This window comes from Maylandia zebra, linkage group LG7 (assembly GCF_041146795.1).
Source record: "Maylandia zebra isolate NMK-2024a linkage group LG7, Mzebra_GT3a, whole genome shotgun sequence".
Lineage (NCBI taxonomy): Eukaryota > Metazoa > Chordata > Actinopteri > Cichliformes > Cichlidae > Maylandia > Maylandia zebra.
In genome coordinates this window covers 19,888,795-19,905,169 of record NC_135173.1, presented here as the reverse complement: position 1 = coordinate 19,905,169, position 16,375 = coordinate 19,888,795, and the positions used below count along the sequence as shown (strand labels likewise).

The 16,375-nt window shown below is 39.7% G+C and overlaps 2 protein-coding genes across 2 annotated transcripts in view; one reads left to right on the top strand and one right to left on the bottom strand.

Annotated features, from left to right (window-relative positions):
- kcnq1.2 (potassium voltage-gated channel, KQT-like subfamily, member 1.2) overlaps nt 1-1,029 on the bottom strand; it is a 190,193-nt gene extending 189,164 nt beyond the window's left edge. Inside the window, exon 1 of the mRNA XM_004563817.2 lies at nt 939-1,029. The gene's annotated coding sequence lies outside the window, so the exon portion shown is untranslated. The remainder of the gene's footprint in view (nt 1-938) is intronic.
- On the top strand, nt 866-15,903 carry mrps35 (mitochondrial ribosomal protein S35). Its single transcript, XM_004563818.4, has 8 exons — nt 866-1,224; nt 4,315-4,367; nt 4,547-4,714; nt 10,174-10,234; nt 10,330-10,469; nt 11,993-12,102; nt 12,188-12,257; nt 15,403-15,903. The coding sequence occupies exons 1-8, from the start codon at nt 1,092-1,094 to the stop codon at nt 15,670-15,672; spliced, it is 1,005 nt and encodes a 334-aa protein (XP_004563875.3). The 5' UTR covers nt 866-1,091; the 3' UTR covers nt 15,673-15,903.
- Nucleotides 15,904-16,375: the final 472 nt, after the last annotated feature.

Below are 16,375 nucleotides of genomic sequence, written 5' to 3'. Positions count from 1 at the left end.
CTATATCGAAAGTCACGCCCTCAAATATATTCTGATGCCGAAATAACAAACGCTCAGTTTTCAGTCACATTTTGATTTTACGAACATACCAGGTTATTTCATAAATGAACTGCTTGTTCAGGTGTGCTGGGGGTAATATTCAAAGCATATTTTAATGTTGTGAAAGGCTAATGTATTTTATTAGCATATTGTTACAATTAACCACCGTCACATGTTGTTTTTTTCCAATTAAAAAAGAAGAAGAAGCAAATCTAGTTATGGTAATGAAGAGAACAACCAAGGGAATAAGTTTTTACTCAGAGGCACCAGAACAGGTTCATGAAGTCATAAACTTTACTACATATTTTGAATGTGACAGCATGACCACAAAGTGACGAATATGACGAAATTAGTTGCCCTTTAATCGTCATTTGAGTTAGAATAAACATTTATTAATACCTCATTAAATTAAATACAAATTAGATTTTTAATTCTTTTATTTATTTAGATATTACTATAGTAATGTATTCTCCAATATTTTAATTTAAAACAAAGTAAAGATAAATTACAAATACTTTTAAATGAATTATTGACCAGTTAATAGATACTTCAAAACGATTTCACAAAAAAAACTGAATAAAAAAGGAATTTCAGAAACCATTTTCAAATTCCAAATTCATAAAACAGATTTCAAAATCTTTTTTAAAATACAGCCTTCCACACTTCCAATCCGTTAAGATATTAAGATGTTTAACACTTTCATCTTTTTGTTGTTGTTGTTTAGTTGTTTGCTTTGCAACTTTCTAATTAATATTTTCAAACGGTCTTTGAACGCACCCTATGTTTCAAAAAGCAGCAGCTGGCAGAGTCCTCTCACTTGACTCACAAAGAAACAGGAGTACCTCCATTAACATTGTAGTAGTATCTTATTATGACTGCTTTGTTAAAGTATCACCTACCAGATAAACCAGTGTTTACGACACGCGGTGAGCCGTTTCACACGTGTTCTTATCTAAACGCTTAACTGCGCCTGTGCTGCTCCGCGCTGAGTAAAAAGCTTCGCAATCGGGTTTGACCGTCCCTCGCTGGCTTCCGTAGTTCACTGAGAAAACATGGCTTCACGCACAAGCAAGACATTTCTGTCCCTAGGTCGAATAAATATCCCTCTCCTTGGATTCAATAAACGATCCGGTAAAGCCACATATGCAACGGCTCTGTCTATAAATTCTTCTTCTGGAAATAAAGGTGAGTTTCACTGTCGCTATAAGGGAATTTATGCCAATTCAAAACCATAGCTGCAAGCTAAGCTAACTGCATGAAGTGCTGTTATTAACAAGAGTAGCTATAGAATATCCTGTGTAGACTTCTGTAGCATCCAAACTTAGGTGACTAGTTAAACGAAAAGCGGATTTGTCTGGTGACCATGTCTGGGTTGTTGAAAGTCTTTGATGTCCTTTTGAGCTTCCTATATCTGTTTTTGCTTCACCATGTGTCACTACCTGGGCTGTCAGTGACCACACTGCTCATCACAATCAACCGAAAGATAGACACTTGCTGTAAATTATGGCAGATCATCATTACAAGAAAAAACTCTCCATTGCTCTCGCAAAAAGATGTGTAGGCACAGTAGCAGCAGAAGTACAAAGACATAGGGCTGCTCGATTATGGCAAAAATGATAATCACGATTATTTTCACTGAAATTGAGATCTCGATTATTTGACGATATTTATTTAACAATAACAATGTATTGAATAATGGCTGAATAATGGCTGAATAAGATTGTCATAAAATAGTGTGCAAATACTGATAACAGTGCAAATGTTTGCAATATAAAAAATAAATGAAAAATGTAAACATCTATGTTTAGTGAACTTTGCAGTGTTGCTCTGTGGTGCAGCTATGACACTGTAGCAGAGTTTACACACTATGTCTACTTGATCCACGTCTGACTCCGCGAACCCATAATGTTTCCACACCACTGAAGTTTTTTTTTAGTTTTTTTTTTTTTTACCTCTTTTCAACCAGCGGCAGTCACTCTCCTCTCCAAATAACTTCTGCTTAGCTTTCCGAGCTTCCGCTTCCCTCGGGTCCCCTTAATCAGTGGTCCCCAACCCCCGGGCCTCGGACCGGTACCGGTCCGCGAGTCGTTTGGTACCGGGCCGCGAGAGTTGAGGCTCAGGTGTGAAATGTATAGTTTTCAGGGTTTTTATCGGTTTTCAGCGTTATTTTGTTATCGTTTTTATCGTTTACTCGGTTTTCCTTGGTCTTTTCATGTGTGTTAGTAATAATGTTTTCGGTACCGGTACTAGTTTTATTTTGTTGTATTTATCTGCGGCACCTTAAAGGTCGGTCAATGAAAATATTGTCGGGCATAAACAGGTCCGTGGCAAAAAGGTTGGGGACCGCTGCTCTTAATTGTTGTGACACGTGTTCGAAATGCAGAGAGGTGCGCTCGATTTGCCACACGGAGCAGCGCGAGAGTAAAGTACGAGGGAGGGGCTAATAATCGGCTCAGTCATTTTTAATGATCGTTGAAAGCCCAGATCGTAATCGTGATTAAAATTCGATTAATTGAGCAGCCCTACAAAGACAGATACTTATAGACGGTCTATGAACGAAGGCTCCTTTATCCAATTTTTCATTCCACTCCTGAGAAAAGAAAGTAATGCCAAGGCTAGTTAACTAAAACCAAAAAAGTAAAGGTAAATTTGAAAAGAACGTTTCAGTTAACCAAAATCAAATTAACCAAAAATAAAAGTAAAAACTAGATTCTATATTTGTTTATATAGCTCCATCTGTCAATAATGGTTTCACCAAGGTGCTTTATATTGCAAGGCAAAGACCTTACAATTAATAGAGAGAGAATCTCAACAATCAGGCAAGCTGCTATGAGCTAGGGCTGGGCGATATTACCCAAAATTCATATCTCGATATAGCCCCTCCTGGCTGCATGTCGTTAGCGCGGTTAGCTCGCTAACACGTTGACACCGTCCAGCCCCACGCACGGGTCGATCCGAGGTAACTCGCTAACGGAGATTTTCCTCTTTCATCTTGTCATTGCCTGCAGGTGAAGCTATGGGGGAGGGGGAGTTGTGTTCAGTGAAGGAGAGGCGAGGCCGAGTAACGTTGCGTAGAGACATAAGTGGACGAAAGAGAGGCAAACCTGGGCTCCACAAGTATAATTATAACGTAACATAGACTATATCGATATAAACGATATTGTCACATCTTATATCTCGTATGAAAATATATCGATATTTTTTAAAAACTCGATATATCGCCCAGCCCTACTATGAGCAAGTGCTTTGCAAGAGTGGGAAGAAAGAACTCCCTTTTAACAGGAAGAGTAGACCCAGGCTAAGGGAGTGGCAGCCACCTGCTAGGATACATTGTGGGGCTAAGGGGAAAGAAGAGATAAAATAATAGTTAAAGTAGCAGCAAAAGATGGTCCTAAACTTTAATTACCTCTGCCAACGAGGTTATGTTTTTGGTAGCGTTTGCATGGCAGTCTGTCTGTAAACACGGTAGTTTGAAAGGTTTTGAATGGATTTTGATAAAACTTTGTAGGTGTGTAGAGCAGAGACATGTTAATCCATCAATGTCTTCAAGGTCAACTTAATGATTTATTGATCAAAAATTGAGAAAAAGCATTATAATGCAAGAACTGAATCTTACAAGTGTGGTATGTGTTGTCAATGTATAGCAAGTGCTGTATAAAGATTTTAACAAATTGTCACATTTGACCTCTGACCTCCTCTTCAAGGTAGATTGTTTTGAAGGTTAGTGTGATAATAGTGCTATATATAGCTATTTAAAATGATAGCTTTTCAGACTGATGAGAACATGTTGGCATGGGATACTTCTTCAGTATAGTTTACTCATTTTGTTTTTATTTTGTTATGTTCATTATAATAACAAGTTATATTCAAGTACATCATTTACATACATGTAGAGTGATAATAAGAATAATTTTTAGGTGTTTAACTCAGTCAAACACCTTTTTCATTTGATATTTATTACTTAACAATTAAATGAATGCTACACATTTACTTTATCCATATAAGAAATACATATACTAAATTTATTTAAAAGCAAAGTTAACTGAGTTCTTGGTTTACAGTGGTTTATTTATCTGTGCATTGACAAACTGAATTAAGAGCAAAAAAGCAAAAGTGAAACAAAGGTCCTGCATACAATACACAACCTACTGTTTGTTAAGAGTGTGTGATCACAGATAAAGTTGCTAGATGTAGTCTAATGTTTAACAACGTTGTGACATTTACTCTATTTGAGTGTTTTCATAAAAATATAATGTATATGATACTTTATTTTAGGCCTTCCAGACAGAGGTGGTAGAGGACCCTTTGTTCGAAGGCCCAGAAGAGAAGTGAGTGTGCAGCTTTTATCAAAACTGAGTGTAACACAATGCATGCACTTTGAATGATACGATAAAAAGTTGCCATTGTGGCTATACAACAACCACCACAAAAAAACAATACATAAAGACACACACAGGCACGATTTTTTTCCCTCATGGTTTCCTTTGCACTCTGTGTGGGGTTAAAGGCAGGGGAGCCCAGGACAGGAAAGATGCCAGTGGATCAGGACTGGACTGCAGTTTATCCATCGGCCGCGCCCTTCAGGCCAGGATCCGTCCCCCTCCCTTTGAGGATGGGGTACCCTGTGAAGGGGGGCATTCCTCCAGAGAAGAAAGGCAATTTGGAGCTAATCAAGGTCAGACCTCATTACTTCCAGCATGCCCTAAAGAGGCCCTAAAGAAAACAACATTTTCTCCTCAGATAAAGTGATAAATATGCACAAAGTATGAATTAATCTGATAAAGAATGACAGAACAAATGGTTTTGTGATGAACTGAATGATTATTTACACAACATTTAGCTGCACACGTTTGACTCTGGGCTGTATCTGGATGTATTCTCTTTGTTTATCTTTGATGGTTTGAGTTAATTGAAGCTGGCGAGTGCTCCTGCAGTTCCAGTTGAGCCCTTTTTGCTCTCCTGCATGGCTTTAGTCGCTGTATCTCTGTGCCCGGATTACTGAGCTGCTATGTCCAGACACCAGCTGCTCTATCTGGACTCAAGCCACTTGCAGATCCGCTAGTTTCACCCATCACAGCTGGATATCTGCAGCATAACAATATTGATTTCATTCTCTCAGCTCATCATGAGGAGCTAAACTGCTGTATGTCCCTTGGTTACGCTTGGTGATTTGTTTTTTTCTTTTTTAATTATAAGTCATAGATGGGTTTTTGTGTAATCGTTTGCCACGACTGTGAACCATTAAGTTTACTTTGGTGTCAGTATAGGATAATTTATATAATTGTTTGTCTTATAATATCCTTCACTCAAAAGGATCAAGCGGATTTTGTTTTTCACTTTGTTTACATGCCCTTTAAAAGCAGCGTATTCTGAACAATTCAGTGCTGAATGTTTTTATCTAGAGCATTATAAGGATTCTGTGTTTGAAATGTGTCACTTCTATTTTCTGGGATGTAGATATTTCTGTAACTGCTGTCCAACATTTTGGCCCATAGATTTATATATTATATACCTTACAGTTTCCAGCATTTACATTGGATAGCATCTATATGTTTGTGTTTTACTTTATGAATGAAAAGATGAGCAATCCATTTTTAGGGGCATTAAGAAACTCAACCTTTTTATATAATTTTAAACATATTTATACATATTTAAAGCCTTAAACCATATTTGGTTTGCTTATCTTTCAGATCCAGACCTTTTATCTTGAAAGGTTGGGTTCAACCAACTTATTCTAATATACACTTTATGGATCCTCTTAATATGATTTGTACAATAAGATTTTTTTTGTTTTTTCCAAGCTTTTATTTATGCAGATCTGAAAATGTGCAAGTAGATCATAATAGCAAAAACATGAATATGTGGAGAATGAGCAAAAAGTTCCACCAATAAAATTTTAAAAACAGAAGATATCTGTATTTAGGGGCACCACAGTGATGTAGTGGTTAGCACTGTCACGTGTTCAAATTCTGTTCTGCTACTCCAACATCCTCCATTAATTAAATCAGAACAAACACGTAACACCTCCAACAGGGGTTAAGGGTGAAGATGGTTTGAACTCGGTTTTGATATATTCTATTCAAAAGAATAGAATTTAGAGGGCCTTTGTTTATCATCACTTTAGTGGCCTCCCTCTGCAAGCGGAGTGTTGTGGTGGATCAGTGAGCATAATGATGTGCTTTCAGTAGGAGAAAAGGGTATAAATCATCCATTCAGCCGTCATCTTCAGCTTATCTAATTCAGCGTCGCAAAGGAGCTGGAACTTGTCCCAGCTGTCATAGGGCAAGGGGTGGGTTACATCCCAGCTGTCATAGGGCAAGGGGTGGGTTACATCCTGGACAGGCAGACAGTGGAACTGATCAGTATAGTTTTTTTTTTCCAGACTGATACCGATATTTGATGATTTAAAAATTCCAATATTCTAATATATTGGCCGATATTTTTTTCCTTTGTTTCAGACGCACAAAAGATATATATAGCTAGTCATAACGTTTGTTTAATATATTATATTGCATAGATATATATAATTCATCTCTAGATAACATAACGATGCAGTTTAAAAACAGGGAAGTTACAGAGTGCCCCCTAATGGACAAACTATGACACATCAATGCTTATTCCCACCTCTTTTACTTTTTAAATTTTCATTTTTGGCCATTGTAAATGCCAATACCAATTTATTGGGACAAAGCTAATATGGACTGATAACATCAGGCTTTAGTGGTCATTCCCGTGCAGGCCTGACAGACAGCCATTCATACCTACAGCAATTTAGTATTGCCAAATACTGTTATGTGCATGTCCTTGTACTGTGGGAGGAAGATTAAATACCAGGAGAGAACTCCACAGGCGCAGGTAGAATATGGAAACTCCACACAGTGAGGCTCCACTTTTATTTATTTATTTATTTTTATTGAAGTTATCTTTTGTGTCTGGCATTTGTTAACGAGTTATATTTGATTGAAATCGACTCTCACTGCCTCTGTCAGTTCAGTTGGTGGTCCCCGATTCCTCAGTTCAAAAAATAAGTTATAATGGATGACTTGATTTATTGGCCAAACATTGGTGTTAGCTGATATTCTTTTTGTTCATTGTCACTGGCCCGTCTGTGGTTCATGTGATCTTTACTAATGGCAGCAGCTAATGCTGAATTCATTTTGTAGCTCTTACATCTGGGAGAAATTCGAAGGCTTGTGTTCATTTACAGATAGATGGAGGTTAAAGTGCCTCAAAACGGTTTTTACTCATTCGCAATAAAGATTTCTTTAATCTTTCAAACAAATATGGGAATGCCTAATAAAACAAAGTAAACCAAGAAAAATCACCTTTTTTAAACATCTGTACCAACTCAGTGGTTTAAAATCAAAGCATCTGGCTTTTCTTGTTACCATGCTCATGTTTTATCAGTAAACTGCTTTCAACTGCATCTTTCAGCTTTTTGTTGATGTTCTAACTTCTTAACACATACTTTCTGGCGCCCCACTTGCTTGCAAATCAGCTGATGCAGCCCCAGAGATTTGCTTTTGAACACTCACGTGAAATGGGTGATGTTTATGTCTGAATATAATTTAAGCTCTGTTGTAAAGGTCATGAACTGTTTGTCATCTATAGATGAATGATAGTTTGGACGTAGATTGTATCATGCAGATCATACTCAGCTGTTCTAAGGAGCTCAGACTTGGCGGTAAAGAAATCTATTCTAGTGTGTGTGCAAATATAATGTGACATACTAGGGCTGTTCGATATAACGAAATACATCGGATGACGATATAAAAACGTCTATAGTTTCATTTTACGCAATCGTTTGTTTTGTGCGGTCGCAAAATAAACTGTTTACGGCAATATTTTTTCATCGTTTTGATGGTCACTGTAGTGGCTATATTAATTTCTTAAAGTTCTCTCTTTCTCTTATATTTTATATAACCACACTATGGATGGACAAGCGCCTGTTTTTATGCATTGTCGTTAGCAACAGCGACGGTAAGACCGTCGCGTGTCCGCTTGTTTATTTTCAACATAAACTTTTCACAATAAAGCTCAAGATCCTGTTGAGACTTTTCAAAATAAACTGAATCACGTGAAAGAGCAGATTATTTACGGATGAGAAGTAAAAAACAAACTGAAGGCCAGACAAACTCCATCCATCCATCCATCCTCATCCGCTTTGTCCGGGGCCGGGTCGCGGGGGCAGCAGCCTAAGCAAAGAGGCCCAGACCTCCCTCTCCCCAGCCACCTCCTCCAGCTTATCCGGGGGAATACCAAAGCGTTCCCAGGCCAGCCGAGAGATATAATCTCTCCAGCGTGTCCTGGGTCTGCCCCGGGGCCTCCTCCCGGTGGGACATGCCTGGAACACCTCACCCAGGAGGCGCCCAGGGGGCATCCTTGTCAGATGCCCGAACCACCTCAGCTGGCTCCTTTCGATGTGGAGCAGCAGCTGCTCTACTCTGAGCCCCTCCCGGATGGCCGAACTTCTCACCCTATCTCTAAGGGCGAGGCCAGCCACCCTTCGGAGGAAGCTCATTTCTGCCGCTTGTATCCGCGATCTCGTTCTTTCGGTCACTACCCACAGCTCGTGGCCATAGGTGAGGGTAGGGACGTAGACCGACCGGTAAATTGAGAGCTTCGCTTTTACACTCAGCTCCCTCTTCACCACGACGGACCGGTGCAGCGTCCGCATTACTGCAGCTGCAGCCCCAATCCGTCTGTCGATCTCTGGCTCCCTTCTCCCATCACTCGCGAACAAGACCCCGAGATACTTGAACTCCTCCACTTGGGGCAGGAACTCATCCCCGACCCGGAGTGGGCACTCCACCCTTTTCCGGCTGAGAACCATGGCCTCAGATTTGGAGGTGCTGATCCTCATTCCCGCTGCTTCACACTCGGCTGCGAACCGTTCCAGTGCGAGCTGTAGGCCCTCACCCGATGAAGCCAACAGAACCACATCATCTGCAAAGATCAGAGATGAGATTCTGAGGCCACCAAAGCGAAAGCCCTCCGCCACTTGGCTGCGCCTAGAAATCCTGTCCATAAAAATTATGAACAGAACCGGAGACAAAGGGCAGCCCTGGCGGAGCCCATCACCCACCGGGAACGAGTCCGACTTATTGCCGGCAATGCGAACCAAGCTCTTGCAACGGTTGTATAGGGATCGAATGGCCCGTAGCAATGGGCCAGACACCCCATATTCCTGCAACACCTCCCACAGGACACCCAGAGGGACACGGTCGAATGCCTTCTCCAAGTCCACAAAACACATGTAGACTGGTTGGGCAAACTCCCATGCACCCTCAAGTATCCAGACAAACTCCTTCATGATTTTCTGATAGAGAGCAGAATTCATGATTCCATCAATTTCAATAAGACGTCCAGGTTCTGATGTAGCAAAACAGCCACACATCATCACAATACCACCACCATGCTTGACAGTTGGTCTGATGTTCTTTTAATGAAGTGCTGTGTTAGTTTTATGCCAGATGTAACAGGACTCGAACCTTCTAAAAGGTTCCACCTGTGTATTGTCAGTCTACAGAATATTTTCCCAAAAGTCCTTTGGGTTCATGGAGATGTTTTGTTTTTTTCAGCAGATGAGACCAGGGTTTGTGTTCTTTTTGGTCAGCTGTGGTTTTCACCTTGTAACTCGTTTTTTTGGTCTCTTTCTTATTGTTGAATCATGAACACTGACCTTAACTGAACCAAGTGAGAACTGTAGTTCTTTAAGTCTTGTTCTGGGTTATTTTGTGACCCCCTGGATGAGTCGTTGATGGACTCTTGGACATGTTTATAGGCCAGTCACTCTTGGGTTATTCTCCATTTGTGGATGACTTTAACTGTGGTTTGTTTTATTTTTTGTTTGTTTTTTTAGCCTGCTTCACTTTGTCAGAAAGGTTCTGTTCAAGTTAACCCAACTTACCCACACCCAAATTTAAAAATGACATTTTGTATTTACTCTGGTTATCTTTGACTAATATTGTTTGATCTAAAGCATGTAAGTGTGGCAAATATGCAAAAGAACAAAGAAATCAGGTAGTGGGCAAATACTTTTTCACAGTTTGTAGACTTGCTGATTTAAGTTTGCCAAGAGAGTGAAATCAAGAGAGGGAAAGTTTGTCACGTTTCTCTTTTTCTCTGTTTCAGATACCAAACTTTCTACATTTGACACCAGCAGCCATTAAGAAACACTGTGAAGCTCTGAAACGTAAGTTCATATTTTACTAATCTAGTTAGAGAAAAGCAGTTTCTTTCTTTCATTATTGTTCAGCAGCACATTTAAATGCCTTTCTGTGCTATCAGCTTTCTGTACAGAGTGGCCCTCTGCCTTGGAGACTGATACCAAGTGTGATGAGCATTTCCCCATTAAATTAGAGAGCAAAGAGTATGTGTCCGCTGGCCCTTCTCTCAGAAACCCTTCAGCTCGTATCGTCCATCTCAGAGTGAGTTTTGCCATTTTTACTTGATGCTGACTTTAACTGGGTTTTGTTAATGTACAGGTGATCAAAAACCTCACATGTAAAATGAGATTAAAGATTTACTGGGATACATAATCACCAGCTGACATCGTGTCTGTCTGACTTCCTAGAAAGATCTTCATCGTCTAGTGACCTAAAATCTGCAAAATGATGCTATTGAGTCAACAGAGAGATTAGTCTTTGGTCATTACTTTATATTTCCTGTGCCAAGGCTCTGTCAATATTCTTGTTAATTGTTATGGGGTTTTTGGCAACTTTTTAGTTTTCAATAAAAGAAGTAACAACATTTTTTTTAAAAATAATATTTGCTGAGACATTTTAATATTCTTTTTAATCCCCCTCCCAAAACTAATCCATCAATATGCAATCCTTCCCTATGAGCAGGACCATACATGGAAATGCACGTCTCTTTAACTTAACTGCAAGAATCAATTAAATGTAATAAATAATGCCCTCTTAATTGTGAAGTTACTGGGCCTGTGTTCTATTTTACAGGGTGATGTTAAGGGTAGAGGAGAGAAAAACACAACTTCCTTCAGCTGAACCTTGACAAACAAAGCTGTTGTTTCCTTGTCCCATTCTATCACACTGCCTGTAGTCATTTTAACTCCAAAAAGTGCCAAAGAAATCCTGCTTTGCATCACAAACTGCCTTTGACAAATGTGCGATTTCTTTCCCAGACTGGAATGTTTTGGGTTTGGCTTTTTTTTGTTTTGTTTTTTTTACCATTAATCGCCAGCCATCTGCTCCTGACACATTGCCTTAGATTATATCAGCAAGGTAGGAATTAAACAGTAATCCAGGTGGATTAGGCAGGGAGATAGATTGAAGGGCAAATCTCACACAGTTAGATTCCAAATCTAGAACAAGTTGACTAAGCCCTTATTTGTAAGAGGGGTGGGGGGCATCAATATTTGAATTAACATATATTTTCTATTTTTGATTTGTGGTTTAATATTTTATAGGAGGAAAATCCTGGAAATCAATTCTGTGACAGAGGTTTATTTATGCTGGACACATAGTCTCAACCATTGTAGCAGCTCTGTGCATGTTTGTAACAGCAGTACCTCAGTGCAGTGCACAAAATAAATGTTCACCTGTGCTTTGTATTACCTATAAATGGAGTAATGTTGCATTGTTCAAAGCAGAGCCATAAACAATGCAGTGGAGGTAAAATCTATCATCTCTACAAGCAGCTTATGTGATTCTGGGACACGGCATGTGTTTGATCTGTAAAAATTATAGGGGTTTTTTAATCCACGCAGTCTAAGCTTTGCAAAGGTTAAAAAAATAAATATTACATATTGCAGTTCAGACTTTAGGTTTTATTCTTAAATCCTTAGAGACAGATGTATGGTGGAATTATAGCACATAAGCACATCACATTTGCCCTAATCTCGTTGTGAACGTCTCTTTATTTAGTGAAGTGTCACGGAAGGACTAGATTTAAATTATGTGGTAATCTATTCACATCTTCAACTTTCAAGGTAAAGCTGTCCAGTTTGAACTTAGATGACCATGCAAGGAAGAAAATGATCAAACTCCTTGGCGAGAGATACTGCAAAAACACAGATGTCCTCACCATCAAAACTGACAGGTAAACACCTCTTCCTGAAAATATAGGGTTAAAAGAAGATTAAACTGATGTCCTCGTACATTTTTTTTCTTCTCCTCTCTGCTAGCTGCCCGCTGAGACAGCAGAACTATGACTATGCCATGTATCTGCTCACAGTTCTCTACCACGAGTCTTGGGTAAGTTGTACATTTTTCTTCCACTCTAACTTAGTTCTTGTGTCAACTGAAGGGAGGTCCGATAAATTGGCCTCAGTGACTGAATACTGAAGGAGCAGTAAACTGAGTGAGTCGGACTTACTGAACTCACAGTTTCAAACAGGATATCCATGGTAAAAGTCTTCGGCCCAACTCCGCAACTCTACCTGGTGTTAGATGGGATATTTGTTCCTTTTCTACGTCCACTTGAGTTTCTCTTTTTGTTTTCTAACCTTTTGTCTTCTTTCAACAAGCATCCATTCATTTAAAGGCCAGGTGCTGTCTGGCATTACTCGTACCCTCTACAACCCGCTGTCACTTTTAACGCATTTGCCCTGGAGAGGTTTTAGTTCAAATGCATCATGATGTCTTACCTAATGCACCACTCTATGCAATGTACAAGTGTCACAGGGCCTTCATCAGCGGAGGGTCCTTACTTGATCTATTTTTTGCCATTATAAAAAGATATGTAATTTAAAATAATTGCTTTTTAGTGTGGGTATGTGAAATATAAACACAGCGCTGATGTGGGGGAGATTTTGTGTGTTGTCTTGTATATTTGGTTTATGAGGACAAAAGGCAAAACTTCAATATTTTAGAAAAAACAGTATCTCCTGCACTAGATACCAACAAATTGGTACCTTAGACCATTTAGCAGAAAAGCCAGTGAAGTCTTATTTTGACGGCATTTCTTTTTCAGATTTCTAATATTTTTATATTTGTAGCTTCTTTTCATATGAAATCCCTTCTTTGTCATGATCATATCATGATCACCCCAGATTGGAATAAATGCAGTGCTGAGATCTTGAGTAACCCCCTTTCGTTATATTTTGACTTTCTTATACATTTTTTAAAAGTAATCCTGAGCAATAGTTCTGCAGCATTTCTGAAGGTCTTTAAAATAATCTTCGGGTATTGGCTACTTTTTCACTAATTTTCAGACCACTTCCAAAGGAAATTTTCTTTTTTAATAACCTCCTAAGACCTGAACTCTTTCATGGCATGCATTTTTAATTTCTCTTTGCTATTTGGGCTGATTGGGACCTGATGAATGTAAAAACAAAGAATTACCTTTTTTTTTTTTTTTTTTTTTTTTTTTTTTTTGTGCCAGATCCACACATGAGGACATTAGTTTAAATTTTGATAGAATATGAATCATTCAAGCACAACAGGTCAAGTAACTTAAGGGGCTAAACCATTGCTGTGTCTACACATAACAGATAATTAGCAAACAACTGATTTTAATTGTATTTTTAGGCACTTTGTTAATAACAGCATGTCACAAAACTGCTTAACTTGTTCCCATTTCTTTAGTTGAATCTGCAGTTACATCTACAAATGTAAAGTATTTTTGTAGCCACGAGGTGGTTCCCCAAGAGCTACTAAAACTTGGCATATCTTGACATGGTGTGCAGTGTTTCCCTAAAAAAATTTGAGGAAAATGGGAGAGTAGAAAACAAGAAGTGTCCTAAAAAACTATCGACAGCAGATGAACATTATCTAAAGGTCATGTCCTTAAGAAACGAAAAAAATCCAGCAAACATCCGACACGGACCCAAAACATTTTTTGACCCTTCAGTTGGTCCATCTATTGTTCACTGAAGTCTCCTCAGAAATGGTCTCAGTCGAATGACAGCTGTCAAGAAGCCATTTGTAAGGAAGAGAAACTGGGTCAAAGCCTGGGGTACACCAAGTTACACAAAAACTGAAAATGTTTTCATATCGTTTCATCTTTGGTGGCATTTACGTACAACTAGCAACATGGCACACCTTTCACTGTGGGCAATCTTGTCCATCTTGCTTAGCGATCTGAGAGACTAAAGCCCATTAGGGAGGTAGCAGAGTTGAATGGGCAGAAGGATGGCAAACAGCAGCATTGTCCAGTTGACATTTACCCACAGAAGAGGAGAAAACAGACTCCCCTCTCAGGTGTTGACCTTGATACTCATTCACATTAAGCAAACCATGCCACATCGGAGAGGTGTGCCACCAGGCCAACAGTGCTTAGGCACTGTTGGCATGAATCTGCAGCCAGCCACATAAAAGAGCACGATTGTGCAACCTCTGCCTTTAGGAGCTCTTCCTGACATGGCTTAGCCAGTTTAAGTTGAGAAAAGGCTGTTAAAGCCAGGAAGCAAAACACTGTCCACTGCCCTTTTGAACACACAATGGAAGGCACAGTGCTTGTCCAGCAGGCTTGTGGAAGCTGTGAGAGTGGCGTACTGATCAGGTTGTAACGATAGCTCACAAAGGGGCCAATTGTTAGCAGCCACCGAGGTGATTATATCTCCTCAGTCAGAGAGATGGACTTTGCCTGTTAATTCCAGTGTGTGCTAATTCAGGCCAGCGTTTGGGCTGACCGCTCAAAGCTGCCTCCAACATGCACACGCATTTACCACTAAGAGGCACTCTGCCTGCTTTTGTGCCCGCATGCCTAGCACCTGTCATTTCAAGAAACTGGGGGGCATTTAACCCACTGGTGAGCTATCAAATATCCTGCCTGTTGATCAAACTACTGAGCATTGCATACAGCAAACATCACAACACTTTGCATTGTTTTATTTTGTATTAATCTCTAAATGTGGAAAAATAAAATGTTAAAGCGTCAGTGTGTCAGCTGCAAACCCACTCCAAAAAATGTAAAGCTATTATTCATTAAGACTCAGTCACAAGGCTGAAGAACTGCTTCATGCTTGTGATTAACAGTAGAATAGCTGCTGCTTACCTATTCTGAAGTATTGATTGCTCTTCAGTCACTAGATCTGGACTTGCTGGAGACAGCATGGGGATCAAATATACATATATGTAGCTAATGATGGTCATTAACCTCCAAACACCTGCGAGCAGGACCCTGTTGCTGCCCTGCTTTAAGCTGCTGCACAATGGGTCGTATTGTTCTTCAGGGAATGTGATGAGAACGAGACAGGCGGCAAACGGAGAGTTACATATGGGAAATACCATCTCTGTGAGAGGAGCTTCAAAGAGTGGGAAGAGCTGAACCAGAACTCCAATCAAAATGTGGCTTGAATTACAAATCCAAACTTTCTTTTTCTTTTTCATAATTTAACCTGTGGTCATTTGTTTTGCTTGTTTAAAGTTAGAAATGTTATTCTCTTTCTTTCTTTAGAAAACTGAGGCCTGGGAGGCCGAGAAGACTGTGGCAGACATGGAGGACTACAGTTGGGAGGACAGCCCGTCTCAGAAGAATATCTTGGATGTACTCCTACGCATGAAAGTGGCAGGAGAGGGAGATGGTGAAGAAGTGCGACAGCAGCTGCTGGGAAGGAAAGACGTTCAAGACTATAAAGACTCGGTCACACGGCTGAAGAACGAAGGGGAGAGCGAGAGCAGCATGCTGCAGTACAAAGAGGCAGTCAAGAAAGTATTCAATATGTAATGTCAGTGAACAAGAGCAACAAGAAGAAACATTTTTACATACTTGGAATTGTCCCTGTACATAATGCATCAGGATATTTCAACATCATGGGTCTGAATGTGTTAGTTGTATATATTTTCACAAATATTCACTGGCATGCGAGGAGGTCATTAATACAAAGATAAAACTGTATGCGGAGTGTTTCATGACAAGGCGATGCTTTAACGCAATAAAAACATACTGTAAGAGTTACTGCTCTAACGTCTATCCCTTTCCCGCACTGTGAATTCAGAGAACAGCACCCCGTGAATGCACGCTTTCACCAGCAAGCTGTTGAAAGGTACTTTTAGTTTCATCTGTGATCTGTGCACTTTTAGGTCAGGGGCAGCCTGGTGTGATGAATTAAAGGTTAAACACTAAAAGCCACAGATCCAAAAAGCAATCTGTCATCAATCCCACTAAAGACGACTAATTGATGACCTAAACAATCCTTGAATCGTAGTCATTAATTGCTTAAAAGTGCCCATTAAGTTCCACCTACTACTGGTGTAGACAAGTGGCCAATGTTTTGAGGTTTGGCATCAATTACATTTAAAGTGACTGAAGTACATCAAAATGTAGGCCAGCCAAAAGGACACTATATCGAATTTCTTAAAGAAAATGGGTGTAGGCAGCTCTTGTGTTCATTCATTGCATCAGAATGAAACCAGAACCATTGCAGCTA